Raw genomic sequence first — 22,931 nt, forward strand, 5'->3', positions numbered from 1 at the left:
AGTTATGTGAAGTGCTTACAATAAGCTTCGTCAGGAGCAATGTCTGGTTGAAAGCAGTAGGAGACAGTACAGTCTGTGGCAAGGTAAATGAACAGCAGCCATAATGTGTATCAGTGATCAGTCATATTTGAGATACTCTGCCAGACCAGGCAGTGTTTCTGGGAAGCACTATATACCCTGTAATCCCTGTTGAGCTGCATATATGTTTGCATTAGTTGAGACACGCACACCTACATATTTCATCTTGGACCCATGGTGTTTTCCACCAAATAAAGCTCCTACTTTCACAGCTCAAACAAAAAAAAAGCAGCATAAACAAAATTATAAACTTAAATGTATCTTTTTTTCCCCTATCACTTTTAATTAATTGCAGGGTTCCGATTTTATTTTCTTACATATTTATGTAACATATTGGTTGGAGGGGAGCTTAAAGACCATCTAGTTCCAAGTCCCCTTCCATGGGCAAGCACACCTTTCACTAGACTGAGTTGCTCAGTTTCATCCAAACCACCCTTGAGCACTTCCAGGGATGGGGCATCCACAGCTTCTCCAGGCAACCTGTTTCAGTGCCTCACCACCCTCCCAGTGACAAATTTCTTTCTAACTAATCTAAATCTACTCTCACTTTGAAGCCACTCTCCAGCTCTTTTGTTGGCTCCCTTCAGATACTGGAAGACTACATTTTCATCACCCTGAAGTCTCCTCTTTTCCAGGCTGAACAATCCCCAATCACAATTCTCTCAGCCTTTCCTTGTAGGGGAGATGCTCCAGCCCCTTAATCAACTTTGTGTTCCTCCTCTGGACTTGCTCCAACAGGTCAATGTCCATCCTGTGTTTGTGACCCCAGAGCAGGATGCAGTACTCCAGGTGCGGCAGTTATTAAGGAAGAGCAGCCTAGGTTATAAATGGTTTTAGAAAATGAATGGTAATTTCTTTAATGTAGAAAAAATTGCTGAGTCTGTTGTAATTAGTGATTTTGACTTAATTGTGCATCCCAAATAACCCACAATACTTAGAGATTACTGTTTCATTGCAAAGAATTTTGGCCTATGTTCTGACTTGTTTAGCAGGACTGCAGCATTGTTGGAAGATCCAGTTGGTGAAAGCCACTTAAACTCCTAATGCAGTGAAGCCTGCAATTAAGATGCCATTAAACCACACTCTCCGTGCCATAACCTGCATAACCTGCATAACTACCATTCTGCCAGCTGAAACATCAGGCCTTGAGCATTTCAGGGTGCTCCTTCATAGCCACGTTCCTCGGGCAGACTACCAGGCCTGATCCGCGCTTACCTGGTCCCTGTAGAAAAGATGGAGACGGCGACAGCGCTTGAAATGTTGCCTGGGAGCTTTCAGAGCCCTGGAATGCAGCACTTCCACGAGCATATCGCCACCAGGTGGCTTTTTCTGCTGCCTGCACCCCTGGCTGCTCAGACGAACCGTGCTTTTTGTCCACCGCGCTGTTGCGGAGCCCTTTTTTTGGTTTTAAAGAAGAATTTATGTAGGAATTGCATACCCTGAAGTAACAACATTTGGTGTGTGTAGGGAGATCGTGGAAGAACTGCTATAACTCCCGAGAGACTCTCCTAAGATGAGGTACCAATTTGTTTGGTGTTTAACCTCAAGCTTCCCCTCATAGGATTTAGGCGTGACAGAAATGGGGCATGTGTGCAGAGACCTTATCTCGTAAGAGCTTTGCAGGAATGTAGAAGGGCTTTCTGGCACTCAAGGGGTCTGGCTTGGGGTGTGTGTGATTGGCTTTGGGATGTGATGGTCCACTGTGTGATACAGTGGCACAACTCTTCTTGGTATTTTGGTAGTGGAGGGATGGGTAACCTCTGGGAGACAGAAAGCTGACAGGGGAATGCCATGGAAACTTGTCTGATGTGGGAAAGAGTTCCCTTGCAGGGTGTGTTTCTGTCCATTCTGAAGAGTACCGGCAGTCCAAGACTGTCCATTGAGCTCTACACCATCCCCAGGCAAACCATTTGCTTCCTGTTAGGTAGTTTGCATTTCCTAATTCATGTGGAAATCCTCATTGTCCAGGAGGATGAATGGCAGTTCTTGGCAAGTATTGTCCCAGAACAGCAACTGGAGCTGCAGAAACATCAGAAGTCGCCCAGCACCTTGCAGTGGATGTTGTTCAGACTATTTGGAGAGGTGGGTCAGTACCACATGCAGGAGAAGTGAGATGGCTTCTGCAGGTAAGGCAGAAGTGACAGTGGTTTGTGTGCCGGCGTACTACAGTCACCTGCAAGAGATGGGACAGTACTGGCCGTTCCAGGGTAGATTGCACTAACGAAGAGAAGACTTGGGGACGTCTTTGAAGCATGTTTCATCATTAACATAATGTCTTTCTTGCACAGAGGAGCCCAGAGCTGGGCACAGCACTCCAGATGTGGACTCAGCAGGGCTGAGCAGAGCAGGATGACTTTCCCTCGACCTGCTGGCAGTGCTCTCTGACACCTGAAACCGCGGCGCCGAGCGGCAAAGCTGTGGGGGAGCGCCCTGAGCGGCAGGGCTGTGCCGGCGGCTGCGGGGCGGAGCCGGGCGGAACGCTGCTGCGCGGAACTGCCGCGCGCGGCTCGTGTTGCCGGCCGGCGGCGCCGGGGAGCGCGGGCCGCGGGCGGCGGCGGCGATGTGGGGCGTCGCGGCGAGGCTGCTCCGGGCGGCACGGCCGCACGGCCGGGCACACGGCAGGGCCCGCAGGTACCGGCCTTCCCTGCACCCTCACCTGCCGGCCGGGCATTGCCGTGAGAACGGGCTGTGCCCCAGGGCGCGGCCTTCAGAGGGGCAGGGCTGACCTGGCCTACCGGGGCTGGGTGGCGGTGACACCGCTGGGCAGAAGGCAGCGGGGAATGCAGTCGGGTAGAGCGGAGTGGCGTGGGCCGTGTTTTTCTTATCGCTTTCCTTGCCGTCCTTCCCATCTTGGAGTGGTGTGAATGATCCGCGTGTGTGACCTGACCGTAATTTTGCACCCTGTATCAGCAGAGCGGCGCTGCCTGATAGGCATTGTTGCGGCTGCCCAGAGTACGGGCTGGGAGCAGTATTTGGGAGCTCTTTCGAGTTTTTACGAAAAGATTTTAAACGGCTTTTAATGACAGCTCAGTTGTTTGTTCATTTATTTGTTTTAGTTCAAAACTCCTCGATATTTTTGAACAAGCAGCGATGCTGTGATGGCCTCGTGTAGAAGGCAGCTCGGGTTCTTTGGTAGCTGTGTTTGCTTTCCGAGGCCAAGCTCCCCAGCAGAAGGCAAACTGGATGTAGGTGAAATACGGGGATGCAAACTGCAATGCGCTGCTGGCTTTAAGTGCCTGAGGCTTTCACAGCCTTGCTGTGCTTTTCTGATGCTGTAGCCAAAGATCGGGTTGAGAAGGTTGGAGCTGTTCAGCCTGGAGAAGAGAAGGCTGCACGGAGACATCATAGCAACCTTCCAGTGTCTGAAGGGGGCCTACAGGGAAGCTGGGGAGAGACTCTTCGTCAGGAATATGGCTACAAATTACATCAGGAGTAATAAGTACGGACGGAAAGAGAGGAAATTTGGGTTCCCTATTACGAAGAAGTGCTTTTGCTTGAGGGTTGTGAGATGCTGGAACAGGTTGCCCAGGGAGGTTGTGGATACCCCAGCCCTGGGGGTGTTCAAGGCCTTGTGTGATCCAATCTAGTGGGAGGCGTCCTTGCCTATGGCAGGGAATGTTCGGGCTGGGTGATCTCTAAGGTCCCTTCCAGCGCTTTAACATTCTATGATTCCGTGATTTCTGAATAGTTACATAGTTTTAAGGGGCATGCAGCCTGAATTAATGAAAAAGGAGTTTGTCAAGGACTTGTGGAGAACAGTGCAGCGTAAAATAGCAGAGCTCCTACCATCTTCCCAGTAATGAGGTTCTGAAGCTTTCCTTAAATTTTCCTACTGCTTCTCAGCATTGAAATTCAGGGTTTAATGCTGACAATATATCAAGTGCATAGTGACCAAAGTGTGATGCAGTGCCTGCTGAAACTGGCAGTTTTTCCTTTTTTAGCCAAAGAGAGGTGTGTGTGAGGAGGAGGGGTACTCCACAAGTCCTTCAGATTTATGGAAGTGTTTTAAGATGTACTGAAGTTTTTTACTTTGAATCAAAAGAAATACTTATTTTTTTACTTCTGTAACTTCTGGGTGATTTTTAAACAAAGTAAGTAGGTGTGAATGTAAAGGTTTAAACACTGCATTTTAGAATGTTGTAGAGAACAGCTCCTTGAATTTTATGGTAGTTTTTCTAGAGAATGCAGCTGTGTCTGTGCTGCAGAATCTCCTGAGCAGGTCCTTGCTGTCCCTGGCTTCACATCCTCAGCTGCACTGTGTCAGTTTCAGCTTCCTTGCAGTGATGTGCTAAACTAAGCAGAGGATCTATAACCCAAACGACTTTCCTGTTTGTTACTGGATTAACTTGCAGCAGAATCCATGTTGCAGAGTAGGGGAATGTGATCTGTAGTAGTGCCACAAGTGTGAAGACATGTGAAGTTAAGTGTATGTGTACGGTTTTTCTTCAGATGGATGGGAGTCATCTCTTTATTGATTTATATTAAGAACTTCAGTGAGTTTTCTGTAGTACCAATGAATTGAAGTATCAGATAACAGTAAATGGTATCTCTGCTACCTAATGCAGAAATACTTTAAAAGTTCTAACTTCTTGCATTATTTCCTCCACAAATAAATGGTGTGTAAAGTTGTTTACTTCGTATTTGTGATGAGGAAACCAAAAGTAATCAAGAGTTTGAAATGGTGTTCCAGCCCTTTTCAAAAGTCAAAAGGCACATGTTTGACATGTACTTAACATATTCAGGTTGTACTTAGTTGGGCTTAGACAGTTGTAACTCTTATTCTGGGGTTTTTGGTAGGTTTACAAAATTCAGCCATGGAACCTATTTTTAACTTCTGTTTCCTAATTTTGTATATCATCTAGCAAACAGGAGCTGTTCAGCACAAGCAGCGTGCTTTTTAAAGACAAAGATACATCTGTTGCTTCCAAAGAGAGCACACCTGAAGGGACATCAAAGAGGCAGGAGGATGGAGCAGGAACACCAAAGCAGCAGCTGTTAGACATTATTGGTAATATGAAAGTGGAAGTGAGCTACAGGAAGAAACTCCAACAACTAAAAGCCAGTGAGAGCAAGAAGGAAGCCATGAACGAGCTGGAAGTCCTGGACAGTGAAGGTTCTGTGCCTCAGGGAATTACAGAAGACACCCAACGGTAAAGTATAACAAACTTTTCTTAGCCTGTTTTATCCTTACTTCAACTTTCTTTTTCATTGTTTAGGACAAAATAAACCATTTCCAGCAGTGTAAAAGAATCTTGTAAGGGAGTGGGGTGCACAGTTGTACACTGTAGTAAATCACAGGGGAGAATCTGGGCAAAAGGTGCTGTATGCAGTTAACCATATGCTGCCTTTTTCTACAGTGAGGTTGTGGAAAGATAGTGTTAGCCCTTGCCTGTGGAAATGTATTTTAATGTGAGATAGGAAATACTATTCAGATAAAATATAGTGAAACTGAGGAAAAAGGAAAAAAAAAAAAAAAGAATGGCATCATGATTGTCAAGTCTTTTGAGCTGCACCTGTCCACAATGTGTTACATCACACTTGTCACCCCACAGGTCTGTGCTGCCATTGATCTCCAAGCTGTGTGTCCAAGGGGCTGTGCAGTGGCACAGAGCTGCCATTTCCCCAGGCTGGGGAACAAGAGCTTGTCAGAGTCCTTCAGCATTTGATAATTAGGGCAATATAGTGCAAACCTGCCTGTCTCATTGGCCACCCCCATCTGGGAAAATATCTGACTAGCTTCTGAGTTACTAAGATGTAAAATGGCAGTACAGAAATGACAATTTAAATATATTAAAGGGTTTCTTTTCATTTTTACTGTTTTTTTATCTGTCGTGTCTCTGTTTATAGAGGCAAGCCTTTAAATCCGGAACTGGTGAAGGCTGCTTCTGCAGTTGCATCTTCCCTTCCACACAACAAGAAGCAGACGGTATCAGAACTCCTTGCACAACTAAGAAGGCATGAAGAAACCACAGATAAACAGAAGAAGGGGGGAACTGTTAACATACGGTCTGTGCATTGATTGTTTTTCTCAATTATGTTATTTGGATTTTGCCATGTCATCCTGAAGGTGACAGCCTTCTGTGTTGGAAAAGTGACCCTGAAAGATACCTTTGAATGGCTTATCCTTAGGATTAATGAATGTTAGCATTATTGATCTGGTTATACCAAACTCTAAATTTTGCCATCATCTTTCTAAAGTGGTTTTGCAGAAACAGAATTGCTTTCATGCCCAGGATCATCGCTTTCTTGGACAGGCCAGCAAAATAACAGCTCTTCTTTTGAGTTTGTTTTTTTTTTTTTTTCCCACAAGCTTCCAAAATTCTCACACAATGGATGGATTTGTAGACGTTTCAGACGTTCTGTCTGGACTGGTGAATTTTCATGACAGCTCTGCAGAACTGAACTAGAGCAGCTCTGTTTATAGCCCCACCCTTCCTTTCAAAACTTTCCAGTCAACCCATGAAACTCATCTCTTGGCTTAACTCTGTTTCCAGTGTGGCTTTCAAACAGATGAGAAACATTTGTTTGAAAACTCAAACAGTTGTGCATACGATTCTTGGATGATGGTTAAAGACAAATTTTTTTCCTACTTTTTTTTTTTCCAGCTAGTATTCAAATAACTACTCAGAAAAAAAAGCATTAAATCCAGGTGAAATGCTGAACCAAACAGAAAATTTGATCTTTACCAAAATAGGAGTGTGAAACCTTTCTTTGTCTGTTTGCAGTGTGAACTGCAAGCTGCTTACCTTAGTTTTATTCTGTGAAAATGAATTTACCCCAACTGAGGATCTAAGCTTGACCCATCTATTATCATCTGTAGATTACATGTATTTCTACTTGTAGGTATCAGTAAAAGGATCTGCTGGAATGATTATCAGTATTCTGCAAACAGAACTGATGGTGTCTGTGGCTGATGTCTGCCTGAGTGGAAATTAAGGAAGAAAGAGATAGATGCTTGCAAACAGGTTGAGTTAGATGGTTGCACAGACTGGGGTGTAACAATGCCCAGTGAGTAACTTTGTTAAGCAAAATATCTGTTCTTCAGATATGAGGATTGTTTATATAGAGCATCATTAAACTGTTAATTACCATTGAGCTCACTCCCTCTTTGTAACCGGGTTCTTTAGAAGGTACACTAATGTCTTAATAGTGCACAGGCTGTTGGTGACCAACTTATATGCAGTTCAAACCCACTGGAGTACCTGAGATGTTGGAGGACCACAGAGATACTGAGTGAGCTAACACACGCAGTGTCCAACCTGGAATGTGCCAGTCTCCCTTCCTAGGGTGGACATGCTCTTGTCTAGGTGTGGTTTCTCTGCCTGTTGGCATCACAGGCTTTCTCTCTCGTCACATATGGCACTTTCCCTGAAGCACTGACCCAGCTCTGGCTGCAGTGGAAGAAAGACGGTGACTAAGGAAGTCGTAGTCAAAGCAAAAATGTTTTTTTATTCTCTTGAAAGAGAGATGAAATTCTTCAGAAATTTAAAAGCTGCAGCTATATAGTGTCTCTGTATTTTTGATTGATGGGTTAAGATGTGATGTTACAATATTTTACCACATGCTTGTGGATGAAGCACTGCTGTTAGAAAAACGCGTTTTCCTCAACCAGAACCAGCCTTTTTGGAATGTCATGGCTGGCTTGCTGTGCTCTGAGTTGGCAAGTTCTATTCCCTGAGGCAGCTTTGTGACCTAGCTTGTTACTCCCAGCAAATACCCTCCTCCTCCTGCCGCCATTTGCTGAAAATCTTCAGTTTTCTTCCTTAAGAGTTAGTTAACAGAAACTCTTTATCAGTGGGTGAGTTTTCCAGAAAGACCAGCAATTTGTGCTGATTGTCATGACAAAAAACTTGGTTGCAGTAACTTTTTAGAGTTAGTACTGACCTCTTAGATCTTTGAGATAAATACAGTGCTTTCAGGTTTCTGACTAATGTTAAAAATGTTGATTTTTGCATGATTAATGCTCCATGATACCTCAATCCACACAATGCACAAAGATATTTTTAATGTATTAGAAAGCATTCACTTCTGTTCTTTCATCATTGTTTTGTGTTGAGTTTTATTTGACAGTAAGAGAATACATGCAATTTAACTTCCCCTTTTTTTTGTAAAGGTTTTGCATTCAATATACAGACACATTTTAAAAGCCAATATATATTCCTCAGTTATTTACGGTATTTGAAAGCAAAATACTTTCACAAGCAATAGGGCCACATAGTTCTGAACTGCAAAAAACTGAATACTGCTGCTGTGATTTATAATACGTAGTGAGTTGTACGTTGTCCTGATCTTTTGTACAATTTTTTTTTTACCAGGATTGTGGCAAGACCTGCAGAGGTCACTGTTGTATGCAGTCATCTCATAGCCTTGTAGAAAGCACAGGGACAGGGCATTCACTAGGAGGGGAAAATATTAACGATACAGGAATTTATTTTGTTCAGTGGGGGCTGAATTTTCTCTCAGTGGAAATCTCAACAGCACTGCACCAAAATAAAATCTGCAGCCCTACGATTTCAGCTCCTATTTTGGGTGAACAGGAAAAGTAATACAGAGCTTTATCTAGAATATATCCAAAGCTCCTTGGGTCTCTGTTTTAAGTATTATAAATATTGTCTGATAATCAGGAAAGAGAGAGAATCTGTGGTTGTTACCAAAGTTCTACCACTTCCCATCTCTGGAAGGCAGGTGTATGTAGTAACTTCAGTGTTTAATGTTGTGTTGGAACATGAGGTAATATATAAGGGCTAACCACTGTGGGTACGGTGCGGTTGGAGTGTGACTTTTTAAACCAATATTTTTTGTTTCAAAAGGCATTAAAAAAAATCTTTTTAGTTCTGCTTTTATTAATACAGGTGCACTTTTTATGATGGAGTGATGAATATTGCTGCCAGAAAGGTTCATATACCAATGGTGACATTAGGATTTCCTAGCGAGGAGCTGATACTGTTGACTGTGTGTTCCGATAGCTTGGTGTAATGTAGTCTTTCCACATCTACAGGGCAAAACTGCAAGTAAATCAGGGAAGAGAGGTGCTCTGAGCCATCCTGACTCCCCTGATGCATGGCAACACTCCAGCCTTTTAGGTCACAGCTGAGTCAAGCTGTTGGGCTGGGCTGTGTGTGGCTGACCTTAGGAATTATGTCCCTTTGACCCTCATAAGTGTGTCAAGCCTCTGGCCCAACACCAGCTCACTAATGCCAGTAGCCACTTCACAGAGTAATTTCTAATGTCAGATACGCAACTAATCTGAGATGGAAAAAAATTAATTTTAATTTTAAATAAAAAGCAAACTTGTTTTCAGATGCATTTATTTCAAAGTAGGTACTGGAAGAGCTGTGCTATTCTTGTTCTGCCATTTGAAACCACATCTAAGACTGAAGAGAAATCATGCTGTGTTTCTGTAGCAATTAGCTTTTACAATTTTCCAGAAGTATTTCTTTCTTGTCAGTAAAATCTCTTTTGACTTAAGCTGCCAAAAGCATAGTTTGAATTTCATTCAGATTTTCATAAAATGGATAGCACAGTATTTTTGTCTTGGCCTATTTTTATTTTTTGAGACCACATTTATGTCTTAAAACTTGAGCACTGTGATTTGGGATGACTGTGTGTGACTGGAAGCAGTTGGGTAGAGTGGAGGCTGTGAGGAAGAATTACTGGCTTGGCCTTTCCCAGCCAGTGGAGTTGCCAGTGAGGGGAGCTCACAGGCAGGGGCAGAAAGGGGCTGTGATTTGCCCTTTGTGATCAGAATGAGCTGCGTACAGTGCTGGAGGAGATCAGAGCGTTTCACGTATGATTTTCACTCCAGAATTATGAAGGAAGATGTGGTTTGTTAATGCTGTAATATGATTATGCAATGCAACAGATTGCAGTGGATCAGGAAAGGTGACCTACTTATTAGGGTGGCATGATTGGCCCATGTCAGCTGATGTGTGAAGGCAAGCTTCCTTTTGGTCTGCAGCAGGACAGCTCTGTCCCTGGGCAGTGTTGGTTCCTGTCCAAGAAAAATGGTGATTTTTACCTCCCTATTTCTTGTATCCAGAGAAATTCCCCATTTGCTTAAGCAAAACATGCCTAGTATGATATGAATATTGGTATACAGATATATGGGGTTTTTTTTAGTTGAAAACTAAGTAATTTAAAAGAAAGCATTCATTGTAGATTTACTAGACTAAAGTAGCACTTTTCATACGTAGAATGTAGCAAATGGTTTAAAATAACAGCCTTGAATGTTTGATTGATGAAAGATGGGTGTATTTTGTGAGGAATGTATAATTCTGTCTCATAGAAGCTTATGAAACCAAGCGAGAATAGAGTTTCTAGTTAATATATATGACAACCTTTCTTGCTTTGTCAATCTGTTGAGTTCTTACATTTCATGTTTTTCATTTCAGCAATGTTATTTCAGAAATGACAGTTAAAAGGCAGTCCTCAGCCCAGAGGGGTGCGAGGATATCCGGACGCATTTCCTTGGAGTTGGATGAGGATGGTCAAAGAATAAGGCCTGCCAGATCCTCAGCTCAGTCTGTGGACTCCAGAAGGTATTTTTACTGTGTTCACTTCCAATAGAAGGAGCATGCAGTTATTAGTGGATAATATTTTAAATTTGCTTGTACATGTTAATGTTGCAGTACTTCAGAGCTTAAAGAAATTACTTAAATGTTTTTCAAGAAGAGTACTGTTAGCATCCAAATAAATTGTGAGAATAAGGTAGTGGCAACCAGCTAATCAAATAATGTACATTTTTTAAAATATTACATTTTGGATAATTAAACATACTTCATGCTGAAATGTAATTGTGCTTGTTTTAAGTAGTTTAAATTATTTTCACCTATGCATGACACAGTTTTATGTCACTTTCTTAACTTCTTGGGAAATGGAGATTTTGAGAGCTTGCTTTCCTCCTCTATAAAACTTGATAATGTTCTATGTTGAGAAAAGTTTTGTCCATTCTGTTGGGATTTTAAAGAGATATTAAAGTTTATATGTCTATCTATCTAATCTATCTATCTATTTATTTCCTCATTCTGTAATTGATTTCTTTATTACCTGTGGTGTTATAATTGTCTATGAAATTAACTTTATAATTTAAATGTGATTTCAGGGTATTCCTTAACTTTATTTTGCTGGTGTATTATGTGGCTGCTCTATTTTTAGTGAATTAAGGAGCGCTCTTACATTTTTGGTTTACTACTGTAAGCCATGCTTTTCTTATCTTTAGTCTTTGGATTTTCCCATGGTAGCTCATCATTGCATTCCTTGTCACTGTATTCTTTCCCTAGCAGTTTTTAGTAAGATTAACTTCTCTTGTAATTAATTTATTTTGCAAATTAATCCCCATTTCTGGGGGTTAGGGCCTGAAAATTGAGGGAAATGTTTGTCTTCAGGTAGATCGTGGTGAAGACAATTTGGGTAACAGAGGAAAAGAAAAGCATGAGTACAGTATTTGTGTGTGGTGAAACTGTGCTTGCTATATAACTTCTGAAATAGCACCTTAAAATAGTTTTTAAAATCCCTGTAGTGAGTAAGCTCTGTCCAGTTTCAGGCCTAAATCCCCTCCTGCATACCTGAAAATCTTATGTATTTGCTTATCAACTGATAGTAGGAAAAGAATGGGTTAGGAAGAATACCTAAATTCAAGTCAAGTTAGTACATTGCAATGAAATGAGTGATGTTGCTTTATAGTAATTTAAGCTTGTAGTTCTAAAATAAATGTTCTTCCAAGACATGCATGTATCTTTGGCCAATGTCATTGGGAGTTACACACAGATAGGAAAATATAATCCTGAATCAACATTCTTTTAAGGCTCTGTAACTAGATTGTTCTGTGCTGAAATAGATCCAGGGTAGTTTCATCACTAAAAAGTAATATGACAAGAGCAGGTTTGCAGAAGTAGTTAAGGCCATTAGAAATCTCCAGTAAATCCAGAAGGGTAGAATTTTAAGGTCAGAAAGGGTAAATCTTGCCTAGGGTAACAGTGGATATGTAATAACAAAAATGAAGGAAGTGTTAGAGTTTCAGTGGAAACCTGGAATATAATACAATTAAAACCAGAATCGATTCTAAAGACATTGGGATTTCTTTGTTTTCATTTATAAGAATTAGATTACTTGTTGAACTTTTGTATTTTTAATTCTTTTTTATTTTTTTCTTTTTAGTATAAGCTCATGGCAGTGATAAATGTGGTTGAAAATAGATGATCAGAGTAAAATATTTTTATATTCAGAAGAGCAAGCATCAGGGTGATGCTATTGAAAATACGTCATATGGATATACTCTGTTTGCTGTATGGCAGAGAAAACAGCTCTGTAATCTTCCAAAAGGGCTATTTATGTCATAAAGCAGGAATTACTTGATTTAGCTGTTGCCTTTTCTGTCCCTGAATTGTGCAATATTTTTTTTTGGACAGGGAAAAAAACCCGTCTTCAGATAGTCGCAACTTTGTAAAATCACTTAAGTACTGTGGTTTGATACTGTTTACCTTTGTTCAGATTCCTAAATATTCCAGTTAAAATTGACTGTAAATATAGTGCTTGATTTATTCTCGTTCTTTCACATTGAAATGTTTTGAGAAGCTCTGTTACAAGTGGTAAAGCCATAAACATTTTCTAATTAAAAGCCTGAAGATTTAGTGAGAGTCACTATCTTTTTTTTTTTTTTGTCTCCAGAGATCTGTTAGTTCATGAAAATATTTTCTGCTTTTTAATTTGTTATCTGGCAATGTTCTAAGGTGTTGTGAAATACTAAATATCGGTTTTCTTTTTTTGTTTATAGAAGTCTCAAAGTAGGAAAGAGGCTTAATATATTCACTAAAGCTTCTACAGAACCAGAGCACGCACTGAAAACAGGTTAGTGGAAATTCAGTAATGAAAAATGCAGTGAGGCTAAGTTCTGCATTTTTAGAATATCAAGAGATTTGTTTTTGTGAGGAGACATGACCTGCTCACTTTCTGCTTTCGGCCTGATAAAAGAAATGATGTTACTTTGATGTACCTCTGATTTTTACCAAGTGAAACTTCCATGCAGTATAATAAAATGTTTTCTGTGCTGATCAGGGCACTCTGTTAGTGAGCTTCAAGACTTGAAGGGTATACCTGGCTTTTTGTCACAAAGGTCAGTCTTATTTCTGTGAGTCTAAAGCCAGCCTGGAGGATGGGTGTGTTGGCTCCAGCTTATTTGGTCAAGTTGTAAGGAATTGTGAGGCTGTGATCCCAAGGAAACAAGCATGCTCTGCAGGTGGCTAAGCATAAGCATGGTAGTAGGAACCCAAGACTACACACTGGATTGCTGTGGGGCCTTCTTTTGTTTAGTGTTCCAGATGGAGCTGGAAAGATCCCATCGACAGCTGACAAATGACACCTTGCTTCACCTATTGTGAAGTTCTTCATATATGTTCAGAATCATGAAAAAGTTTGGGTTGGAAGGGAACTTTAGAGGTTTTCTGGTTCCAACCCCCCTGCAATGAACGTCTTCCACTAGATCAGGTTACTCAGAGTTCCACCCAACCTGACTTTGAATGTTTCCAGAGATGGGGCATCTCCTACCCCTCTGGACAATCTGTTCCAGGGTGTTGGCACCCTCATTGGAAAAAATTGATTACTTTAGACTAGTCTGAATCTGCCCTCTTCTGGTTTAAAACCACTACTCTTTGTCCTGCTGCAATGGACCCTACAAAAAATTCTGTCTTCATCTTTCTTACAGGCTCCCCTTAACTATTGAAAAGATTGAGTAAAGTCAGCCCAGAGCCTTCTATTCTCCAGGAAGCACAATCCCAGCTCTCTCAGCCTTTTTTTCTTAGGAGGAGTGTTCCATCCCTCTAATCATCTTTATGGCCCTCCTCTGGACCTGCTCCAAGAGGCCCGTGTCCCTCCTGTGCTAAGAACTGGTTGCAGCATTCCAGGTGGGGTCTCATGAGAGCAAAGGGGAAGAATCTGCTCTCTCAACCTGTTGGCCACATTTCATTTCATGATTCTGGTTGGCTTTCTGGGCTGTGAATGCACATTGCTGGTTCATGGCCAGTTTTTTATCCACCAGTATCACTAAATCCTTCTTGTCAGGGCTGCTCTCTGTCCATTCATCCCCCCTCCTGTGTAGATGGTGGAGGTTGCCCCAAGCCAGGTGCAGCACCTTGCACTTGGCCTTGTTGAACCTCATGAGGTTCCCATGAGTTTGTCCAGGTCCCTCTGGATGGCATCCTGTCCTTCAGTATGTCAACTGCACCACTCAGCTTGGTGTCACCTGCAAATGTGCTGGGGGTGCACTCAACCCCACTGTTTGTGGTGTTGATGGAGACACTGAACAATACTGGTCTCTGTATTCCTGAGCAACACTGCTTTGTCACTGATCTCCATCCAGATATTGAGCTCTTGACCATTGAATACATGGTCTGGATAGAGCCCTGAGTAGTCCATGAGCCCTGGACCATCTGGATGTGACCACCCAACCAATTCCTTATCCACTAAATATACATGCCAAAACTCTTGTGAGATAAAAGATACCAAAACTAAAGTCAAAACAGGTGTGACCCACCTTCATATTCACTGAATGGTACAGTTGTGCAGGAACAGTGCTAATGCTGCCTGACAGGGACAGCTTTCACTCGTGAAGACTTGGCTTTAGTACAGGCTGGGTTTGGCCAAGAGTGTGTGAATATGGGCAAGTCCTGTGAAGAACTCTGTCCCTCACTTTTCTTTGTGAACAGTGAGACTGCATTGTTAGCACTGATCTTTAATACCCTGTTTTAATACCTTCAGCTACTCTGAGGCCCTTTTAAGAAACAGACTTGATTCCAGTGTAGTTACTTAGAACTTTATGAAAAGCTAGCAGCAGCAGCAGTAGTAGTACTCCTCTCTAAAATCTTAAAAAAGAGATGAGTATGATGAGTATTTGTTTCCATTTCAAGAGTAGAACTGTAAGTTTTTGCCAGATTCTAGCTGAGTAGTTATCTTTTTTTTTTTTTTTACATTTTACACTTGAAATTGTAGGGACATATTAATTTGATTACTTAATTTTTTTAGTAAAGTGTCACATAGTGCCATTTGCGTATTTTCAAGCACCTGTGAACTTTCTGAATACAGCCATCTCTATGAAAGTTATTTATTAGAATTTATTAGAGTTTATTAGGGATTCAGTTTGCTGTTTTTTAAGACTGCCAATATCCTTAAAATTGGTCCATTTTACATGTAAAAACCATAATGAATGATGTAGTATTTGTTTTTAGCAGTCTTAACAAAAGTGGTGCTCAAGAAAATGGATTTTGAGTTGAATCAAATTTACTCAGGTAAAATGGTGAGAATATGAAATTTCTTTTTCTCATAAACAGAATGCAGACACAATGGCTCATAGTAAAAGGTAAAAGCTGAGATGCACTTTTTTTTTTAAACTCAAAATTGGAATGTGTACAAATAGTTTAAGAGAGCAAGTAGACTTTATTGTATTTGTAATTAGATGTTAAGAAGTAAGCTTCTTTCAGCTTTTTGTGTGGTGTTTCCTTGTTTGATTCCAGGTAGCCTTGAGGAAATCTACAGTATATTCTAGACCAGGAAGCTGATTATTTGGCTTACTGACTAAGCCTGATGACAAACATTTTTTGGGTCGTTATCTCAGGAAATACTAGTGCATTACTTGATACCTTGATTCATTTGTTTTCACTGTCTTGGTTCATATTAAAGGAGATAGTGGGTTGAAATTTGTTTATATGTAACAGAAAAGCAAGTTTTGTTTTAAGTATTTAGTATTGACTTTGAAAACTTGAATGATAACTGGAAAGGAAATTGTCATCCTGAAAATACTCTTCGTAACTGTTGATTTAAAATGCCAGTATTATTTCTGTTTCATGAGGTGAAATTATAATCTTTATCACCTCTACTGCAAGCTTGAAAAATGAGGTTCTGCTTTCTTCTATTAGAGGATTTATTAGTTTCTTTATGATGTGGACAGTAATTTCATTCTGGTATAGTTTCTCATGTCTTTTTTCATTTTATTCCTGCTTCCAGCCCTCAAATCAAAGTAGTCAGCCTGGTAATATAGTTCTGGAAATTTCCCTCTTAAGGAATAATTTGAATAATTATATTCTGATTTAACACAAAAAAGTCCTGAAAACACTTTTCTTTATGTAAAAATACTGTTTGCTCTTTCATTGTGTTTTTTCTTAAAGGAGGGGGGAAGAGATTTTTTTTTTTAAATTCAGTTGAGTTACAAGCCACTGAGCCAAAGATGAAATTATATATTGCCTCAAGTACTTACACTCAGGAGTAGTAAAATAATAGGTTATTGGCTATGATCCATTCCAAGTGGACTGAAATATTCGAGTTCACATGAAGATCTGTGTTCCAAGGAGCTTAGGATGAATTGATAACAGAGGGAGGCAGGAAAACAAAGGGGAATGGAGCTTAGGCCAGGCAGCTCGCTCAACAGCAGCCCAGGGCACTCCCAGAGGTCCCTCCCTGTCCTGTGGTAACAGCTTGTTCCCTTCAGTTCAGCGAAGCGGTTCAGTCTGGGCTCGTGACCAGTTCTCCTGGGTGGAGGGACAGGAACTCCTTAAGAAGAGTAACTGCTGCAATATGAGTGCACTTTGATTTAAAAAACAAAAAAATACAAAAAAAAGCATCAGGAAAGATACATCCCTAAAGGAACTGTTTAGCTTTATGAAAAGAATAAGAGGTCATGGTTTCTCAGCCTGAGAGACAAAAACTGGGACACTTAGGAGCATTGAGGAAGGAATTGCCATCCCTTGTAGATTTGAGTTGTTTCCCTGAAGGAGAATGTAGTTATGAAGAACCTGAAAACTCGTGTAGAAGTAAGGTTCCTTTAGCACAGTGCACTGGTCAAGTTCAGAATTTGTTGTATCCACATTTTTTGAAAGACAAAAATAGAAGAATGATTGTGGAAAAATTGAATTATTGCTTTATGTGAAAGACATAAAAATAAATATTACTCAAGGAGTTCAGAATAGATTTTCATCGGAGATTTGAAAACTTAATTAAATTTCACATCAATAGAGAATTCTCATTTGAGAAAGTTGATGCTGGTATCTAAGGTAGAAAAATTTGCACAGCTGAGTATTAGTCACTGTAAAGATCGATGTTAAAGGACTTTGTCTTAGCTAGTGAGAAGTCTTTGGTTACTGACAGATCTTTCCAAAATTTCTTTTTTAGTATCTTCACCAACAATTTGGGATCTGGAGTTTGCAAAGGAGGTTGCAGCAGTAACTGCACAGCCTCCCCGAAACGGTTTTGAGGAGATGATCCAGTGGACAAAAGAAGGAATACTGTGGGAGTTCCCAATTGACAATGAAGTTGGTATGTACACTGTGAGCCTTTATTATCTGTCTCCATTTTTATTTTCTGAAAATTAGAGCATGTTTGACCTTTCACAATGTTTTAACACAGTGTGAGTCATGCTTTTGATAGTAAACAAACATAACTTCCCGACTGTCCCGGATCAGAGAAGCTTCAGATGAACTCATTCTGGCACTCTTCAGGTGAAGTCTTGCAGGTGGTTTGGCTGATCTGAGGACTGGCTGCTGCCAGAAGGGGATGATTCCCTCCCTCCCTCCCTTCCCCCTTGACGTGTTTAACACCAAAAAGCTGTTCAAGTCTCTTACATAATACTTTTTACTCTGCAACTTCTTTAAATTAAGCTCCTAGCAGAAGTTGAGGAATCTTAAAACTGTTGTGCATGTTTTGTAATGCTGATTCTGTTCTTTGGTGTGGCTCTTGGACCAAGTGTCTCGCCAGATCCCAACCAGCTATCTGCCAGTTCTATATCTGCGGAGGCCAAGTGTTAAACAGTTGTTTGCTCCCTTTGTTCTGTCTGTTTCATAAGAGTAAACAGTCACAATATTCACTCACCCTGGGCATCTATGTTAATTAGGCATCTTTGTGCACAGTATTTTCTTTTATTACTATAAAAAAAGAAAAAAGCTCTGTGTGAAGTTATGCCAGCAGAGAGAGTGAATGTTAAGGAAGTGAAGAACAACTACACAAAGTGTGCAGTATAGGAAAGGGGACTTCATAACTTCAGGGAGAGCTTGGCTGTGGGTTTTGGGGTTTTTTTAAGACTTTAAAGACATCAAACAGAACTGCTTTGTAATGATTCAGTCACTGAGAGCAAAACAGGTTAGTATCTGAAGCTGGGAGTCTTTGAAAATCTGTCCTATACTGAGTTGCAAATTGAATAATGTGCTTCATTGTTTCTTAATGTTTATTCTCATCCTATTTGGCAGTTGCTTCACAGAATTTAATCACTGCTCCCAGAATTGATCTGTTCCATCATGTAGAAATCCAAGTATACTCTAGTCATGTTTTTGCAAGCTTAAAACCACTGTGGCCAATGGTTTTTGTGTTGTTGTAATGTGGCTGGAACCCTGCTGTCTGGGGCCGTCAGTTGACAGTGTGTCTTTGGCGGGCAATGGTTTCCCTGTTGTAGCCGTGCGGCTGGAACCGCGCTGTCTGGGATGGGGCGGGCAACAGACAAAGAGTCTTTACATATAATCAAAACGAGAATCTTTATTGATTCCTCCACAAAGACTAGTCATGTGGAAAATTCCGGTGGAGCCTTCCAAAACCTGTCAGCTCCCAGGTTGAAGTACCAAGTCAGTAAGTTCCGTCCTATCAGACTGCCAGCCACGGACTGCTAATCGCCTCAGGTGTGTCAGAGCACAGTTAAAAGCTTGAGAACCTTGCTCTGAGGATATCAACATGCTGTAATTTCAGTTTCTCTGAAAAAGAAAGATGCCCCTCTCTGCTGTTAATTTTGCAGTTTTGTAACAGCCATTTCCCTCAATAGGAAGAGATTACTTCAGCTTGTTCTGTATCCAGAAATGTGTGATTATTCTTCTATGCCAAAAACATGTGGCTTTAAAAATCTAAGTGCAATTAGGCTTTCTGTTGAGGAAGCACATATACTCAACTTTTAGCATTATGAAAGCCTTTAAAGTTTTAAACCAAATATAAAAAAGAAAGACAACCTCTTATAACTCTTGTTCTTGGCTCCGGAGCATCTCTGGTGTTCTCGTTAGAGTGTTTCACCAAGGCACTGTGCTGTGCTTTGTGGCACCAGGGCGAGGTCATGGTTTTTGAAATGATTTTGGTGTGAACATCTGAAGATCTGGCTAGACATACTGGCTTGCTGCAGTGGCCAGCAGCAGTCCCCCTTCCCCCCCCCACCTTACTGCCCTGTTGTTTGCTCTTACCTGCATGCCCTTTCCCTTGTCCAATGCAGTTGAAGTCACTGTTAGGCAGAAAAATATCTTTTTTTCTCCTCTCCATCTCTCTAGCCTCTGATTAATTTTTACCAGTTTAGCAAATCATTAGTATAGCTTGCATAATGTTGTTCTCACTCCTCCTCCTTTCTGCTTGCATCTCCTGCTTCTAAGGAGCTTTAATGCTTCTCCATGATTGCCATGGCAAAAAGTTGGGAAAGACGTTTATTTATGCCTCATTTATTATTTCTATATGTTTATGGCATAATGACTCAAAAAGCTAAAAAGGACAGAGCAGATTATGGTGTGAATTTTCCTTAGCACCTTGTTATGAGGAGCAAATGCTGTTGGTGGGCCAGAGATTGTTACTGCACAAGTGATAGGAAGGTCTCAGAAAAATAATTCCTCAGTTGCCTCTGACGGCTTCTGCAGGCAAAAGTTCACCAAGTCCTGTTCTAGTTGCTGGTTAGCTGAGCTGCTGTTCCCAGCAGAGAAGCATTGGATTGTCCTGCCAAGAGAGTTGGCAGAGTTACACAACCACTACACTGGGGTTTCTTTACGAACTCTGGGTCTTTTCTAGGGACCTACTGAGGAGCATGATTGATGTAATTCTAAAAATCCTAAAAGGATAGAATATTTTGTGTTGAGAGGGACCTTTAAAAGATCATTTAGTCCAAACCCTCTGCCATAGACAGGGATGTTTTTTTACTCCATCTGAATACTCAGTCATCTTTATAGCGTTGTCAGCAACACTTGCTGTAAGGGATGAACATCTGTGTTTGGATTGACATCTTTAAGACAAGGTTGGTCATGTCTTGGAAGGATTAGTATTTTAGCTAGAGAAATTCCCTAGGCTTTCTGTTTTGTAGCATGTGGGGGGTTGGAAATAGGATATGAGAGTAGTTGTCTTCTTGTTTTGATGTTGAGAAAGAAAATTCTCTACTTTACACTTCTGCCATGCATGTTCTTTCAAATCACATTTCTGAGGACAGTGTAAGAGAGGCTGAGGGACAGGCTTGCAGCAGGAGTTAGGGCTTGCTAGGGGTGAGGGGAGTCATTGTCTCATCTAATCTGTTCCCACCAGAGGCTTCAGCCTCTGATACTTTGGACAGTTGTGGTCTCCTTTTCTGTGATGCACACTTGACTTTTTTGAGGACTGAAATACGTGGTCTAACTGAAATATTTGGACTTAACACTTCATCCCCAGACCATGTACAGTCTTTGACAAATGGGAGAGCAGGGAAATACTACTTTACATAATGTAATATTCTTTCTGACCTGTTTTTTTATGAGACTCTAAATTGTTTATTTTGGGTTAAAGATGAAAATTGGTGGAATTATTAGACACAGTCTCTCCTGATACCCTGTATCTGTCCCAAGAAGAAGAGCATCCAGAAGGCCAAATTTTACTGTCAGCATAATTTGGATTATTTCACTTGTGAGTTTGCTTGGTTTAGTTCTCTTGGATTTTTGAGACGAGCAAAAGTATGGGAATCAGGAAAGGTTGTTAGTTTGAAAAAACAACCTGTAGCATCCAGGTACAGTAAGATTCTACCTCCCCTTGGTGGGGGAAAGCCAATATGAGTGGCATAGTGAAGGATCATCACTGCTATTGCCCATGGGCATTTTTTTCCAAGCACAGCAGAAACACAGTTTCTGAAGCTGACGTTACCTGGTATTTTTTATTTTAACTTTCAACATCATGGAGCAAGGAGAGAGCTTCTGAAGAAGGAAACTTGCTTTATTTTTTCAAGAACAACAGAGTTAAATGTGGTGTGCAATTGATGCACTCTCACATTTCTAGGGAAAATACAGGTATTTCTCAGCTCCTTCGGAGTATTTGTATACTACAGATACTGCAGTGCTGTAAGTTTAAAGCAGGAAAAAAGTAATGCAAACTTAACAAATACAATTTGAGTGACTTCTCCATCCCAGAGGTGTGCATAATTTCTTCTGAAACTGGAAAAGCTCCACCAGAAAAGGAAGCCTAGAATTTATGTGGCTTAATTACCTCAATTTTAATACTCCTGATTTAATTTTATCAATAATATAGAAAAGCATAACTAGCTAGCTTAGAAAAACATGCACACCATACTCATGTGTATGGTATAGGCTTCTCATTTTTGTCATCTTGAAGTGGTGCAATATTTTTCTCTAATAACAGAATTTTATTTAAGGGTGCAAGCAAATTGGGATCAAATAAAAATTTTAATTAATATCTTAACTGAAGAAAAATCTTTCATTACAAATCCCAGATTGCCTTTTATTTTTTTTCCCCTTAAAATTAGGAACGGCAAAAGCAGCCTTTTTTCTCTATGTAGGAATTTGTTCAGAGTCCTCATCTCTACCACCATAGCATGAACAACAACAAAATAAGTCCACAGGATGAAGAACAGAGGTTTACCCTATCTCAAATAATCCCTTGTCCCATGTCCTGTGGAGGCTTTTGAATGTATCATCTTTGGTGATGGCTATGACTTAAAAGCAGATGGTGAGATATACAACACTTTTACATCATCATACACTCACAGATTCAGAAATGTCAGAAAAACAAATTTCTGTGCCCATTTGGTAGCAGTAGGATACATCCTATGCTTGGACTTGGAGTAGACATGTAAGTATTTGTTAGCAGTTCAGTATTTGATACTTCATGAGGTTGCCTTATTTGTTCAAGACTAGTTTGTATTCTCTAATCCTCTGCAGAATTTAGGCAATCAGTGTTCTCTTAAAAAAATTATGAAGAAAGTACCTGCAATCTAAAAGGTGGTACCAATGATGAATCGAAATTTTCAAGTACTGAACAAACCGGATTTTAGCAAGAAGATTGATTATGGTTATAATTATTCCTCCTACTTCCACCCCAGCATCAGGCTTTTATCAAGATTTCAAGCCAGAAAGTTGATTTAAATATTACATATTCTTAGAAATGTGAGCAGAACCATTAATTCTACTAATTTAAGATTGTTTTCAAACTATATTATTTTTTACTTTGTTAAACTTGCTATTATATTATGATAACAACTTTGTCTTTTTTGCTTTGTCTTTCTGTTAGGGATGGAGGATGATGCTGAATTTCATGAACATATCTTTCTGGAGAAACACCTCGAAGGCTTTCCCAAGGAAGGACCCATCCGCCACTTCATGGAACTAGTCATCTGTGGGCTCTCGAAAAACCCATACCTCAGTGTTAAGCAGAAGGTTGAACATATTGAGTGGTTTCAGAAGTATTTTGAGGAAAAGAAGGAACTTCTTCAAGAGATTTGAGATTTGGGAAAGTGCTTACCCTTGAAATGAAGAATCGTTATGTCGAGGGGGATGATTTCTTATGGATGGAAATACTGTCAGTAGATAGTGATCATGTGGCCTGAAAGTTGTATTTTAAACAATAAACTGAAAGATCATCTTTTCTTATGTATGTGTCTGTGTGTGTAGATACTTTTGACAGCAAAAGAAAGAACTGAAAAGTATGGCTTTTGTAGAATGTGCGTTTAAACTTTAGTTTATTGGAACTATTGTCTTTTAAATTTGAAACTAGTCTTTCAACAACACAAAATCCTAGGTCTAATTTCCTACACTCTTTACAGTGAGATAGATTGGATCCTCTTTGCCATTCTGGAAAACCTGCAGTGCTTTCATTTTGCTAATTCATGA

General features: G+C 40.5%; 1 protein-coding gene across 4 annotated transcripts in view; it reads left to right on the forward strand.

Annotated features, from left to right (window-relative positions):
- MRPS31 (mitochondrial ribosomal protein S31) overlaps positions 1–22,691 on the forward strand; it is a 56,205-nt gene extending 33,514 nt beyond the window's left edge. For all 4 annotated transcript variants that reach the window (XM_015630829.3, XM_015630839.3, XM_015630813.2 and 1 more), the window contains exons 19-24: positions 4,941–5,228; positions 5,926–6,084; positions 10,470–10,616; positions 12,851–12,924; positions 17,233–17,376; positions 22,333–22,691. In XM_015630829.3, the coding sequence (XP_015486315.1) occupies positions 4,941–5,228; positions 5,926–6,084; positions 10,470–10,616; positions 12,851–12,924; positions 17,233–17,376; positions 22,333–22,544 (1,024 nt within the window). In that variant the 3' untranslated portion in view covers positions 22,545–22,691. The remainder of the gene's footprint in view (positions 1–4,940; positions 5,229–5,925; positions 6,085–10,469; positions 10,617–12,850; positions 12,925–17,232; positions 17,377–22,332) is intronic.
- The last annotated feature ends 240 nt before the right edge of the window (positions 22,692–22,931 follow it).

This window comes from Parus major, chromosome 1 (assembly GCF_001522545.3).
Source record: "Parus major isolate Abel chromosome 1, Parus_major1.1, whole genome shotgun sequence".
Taxonomy (NCBI): Eukaryota; Metazoa; Chordata; class Aves; order Passeriformes; family Paridae; genus Parus; species Parus major.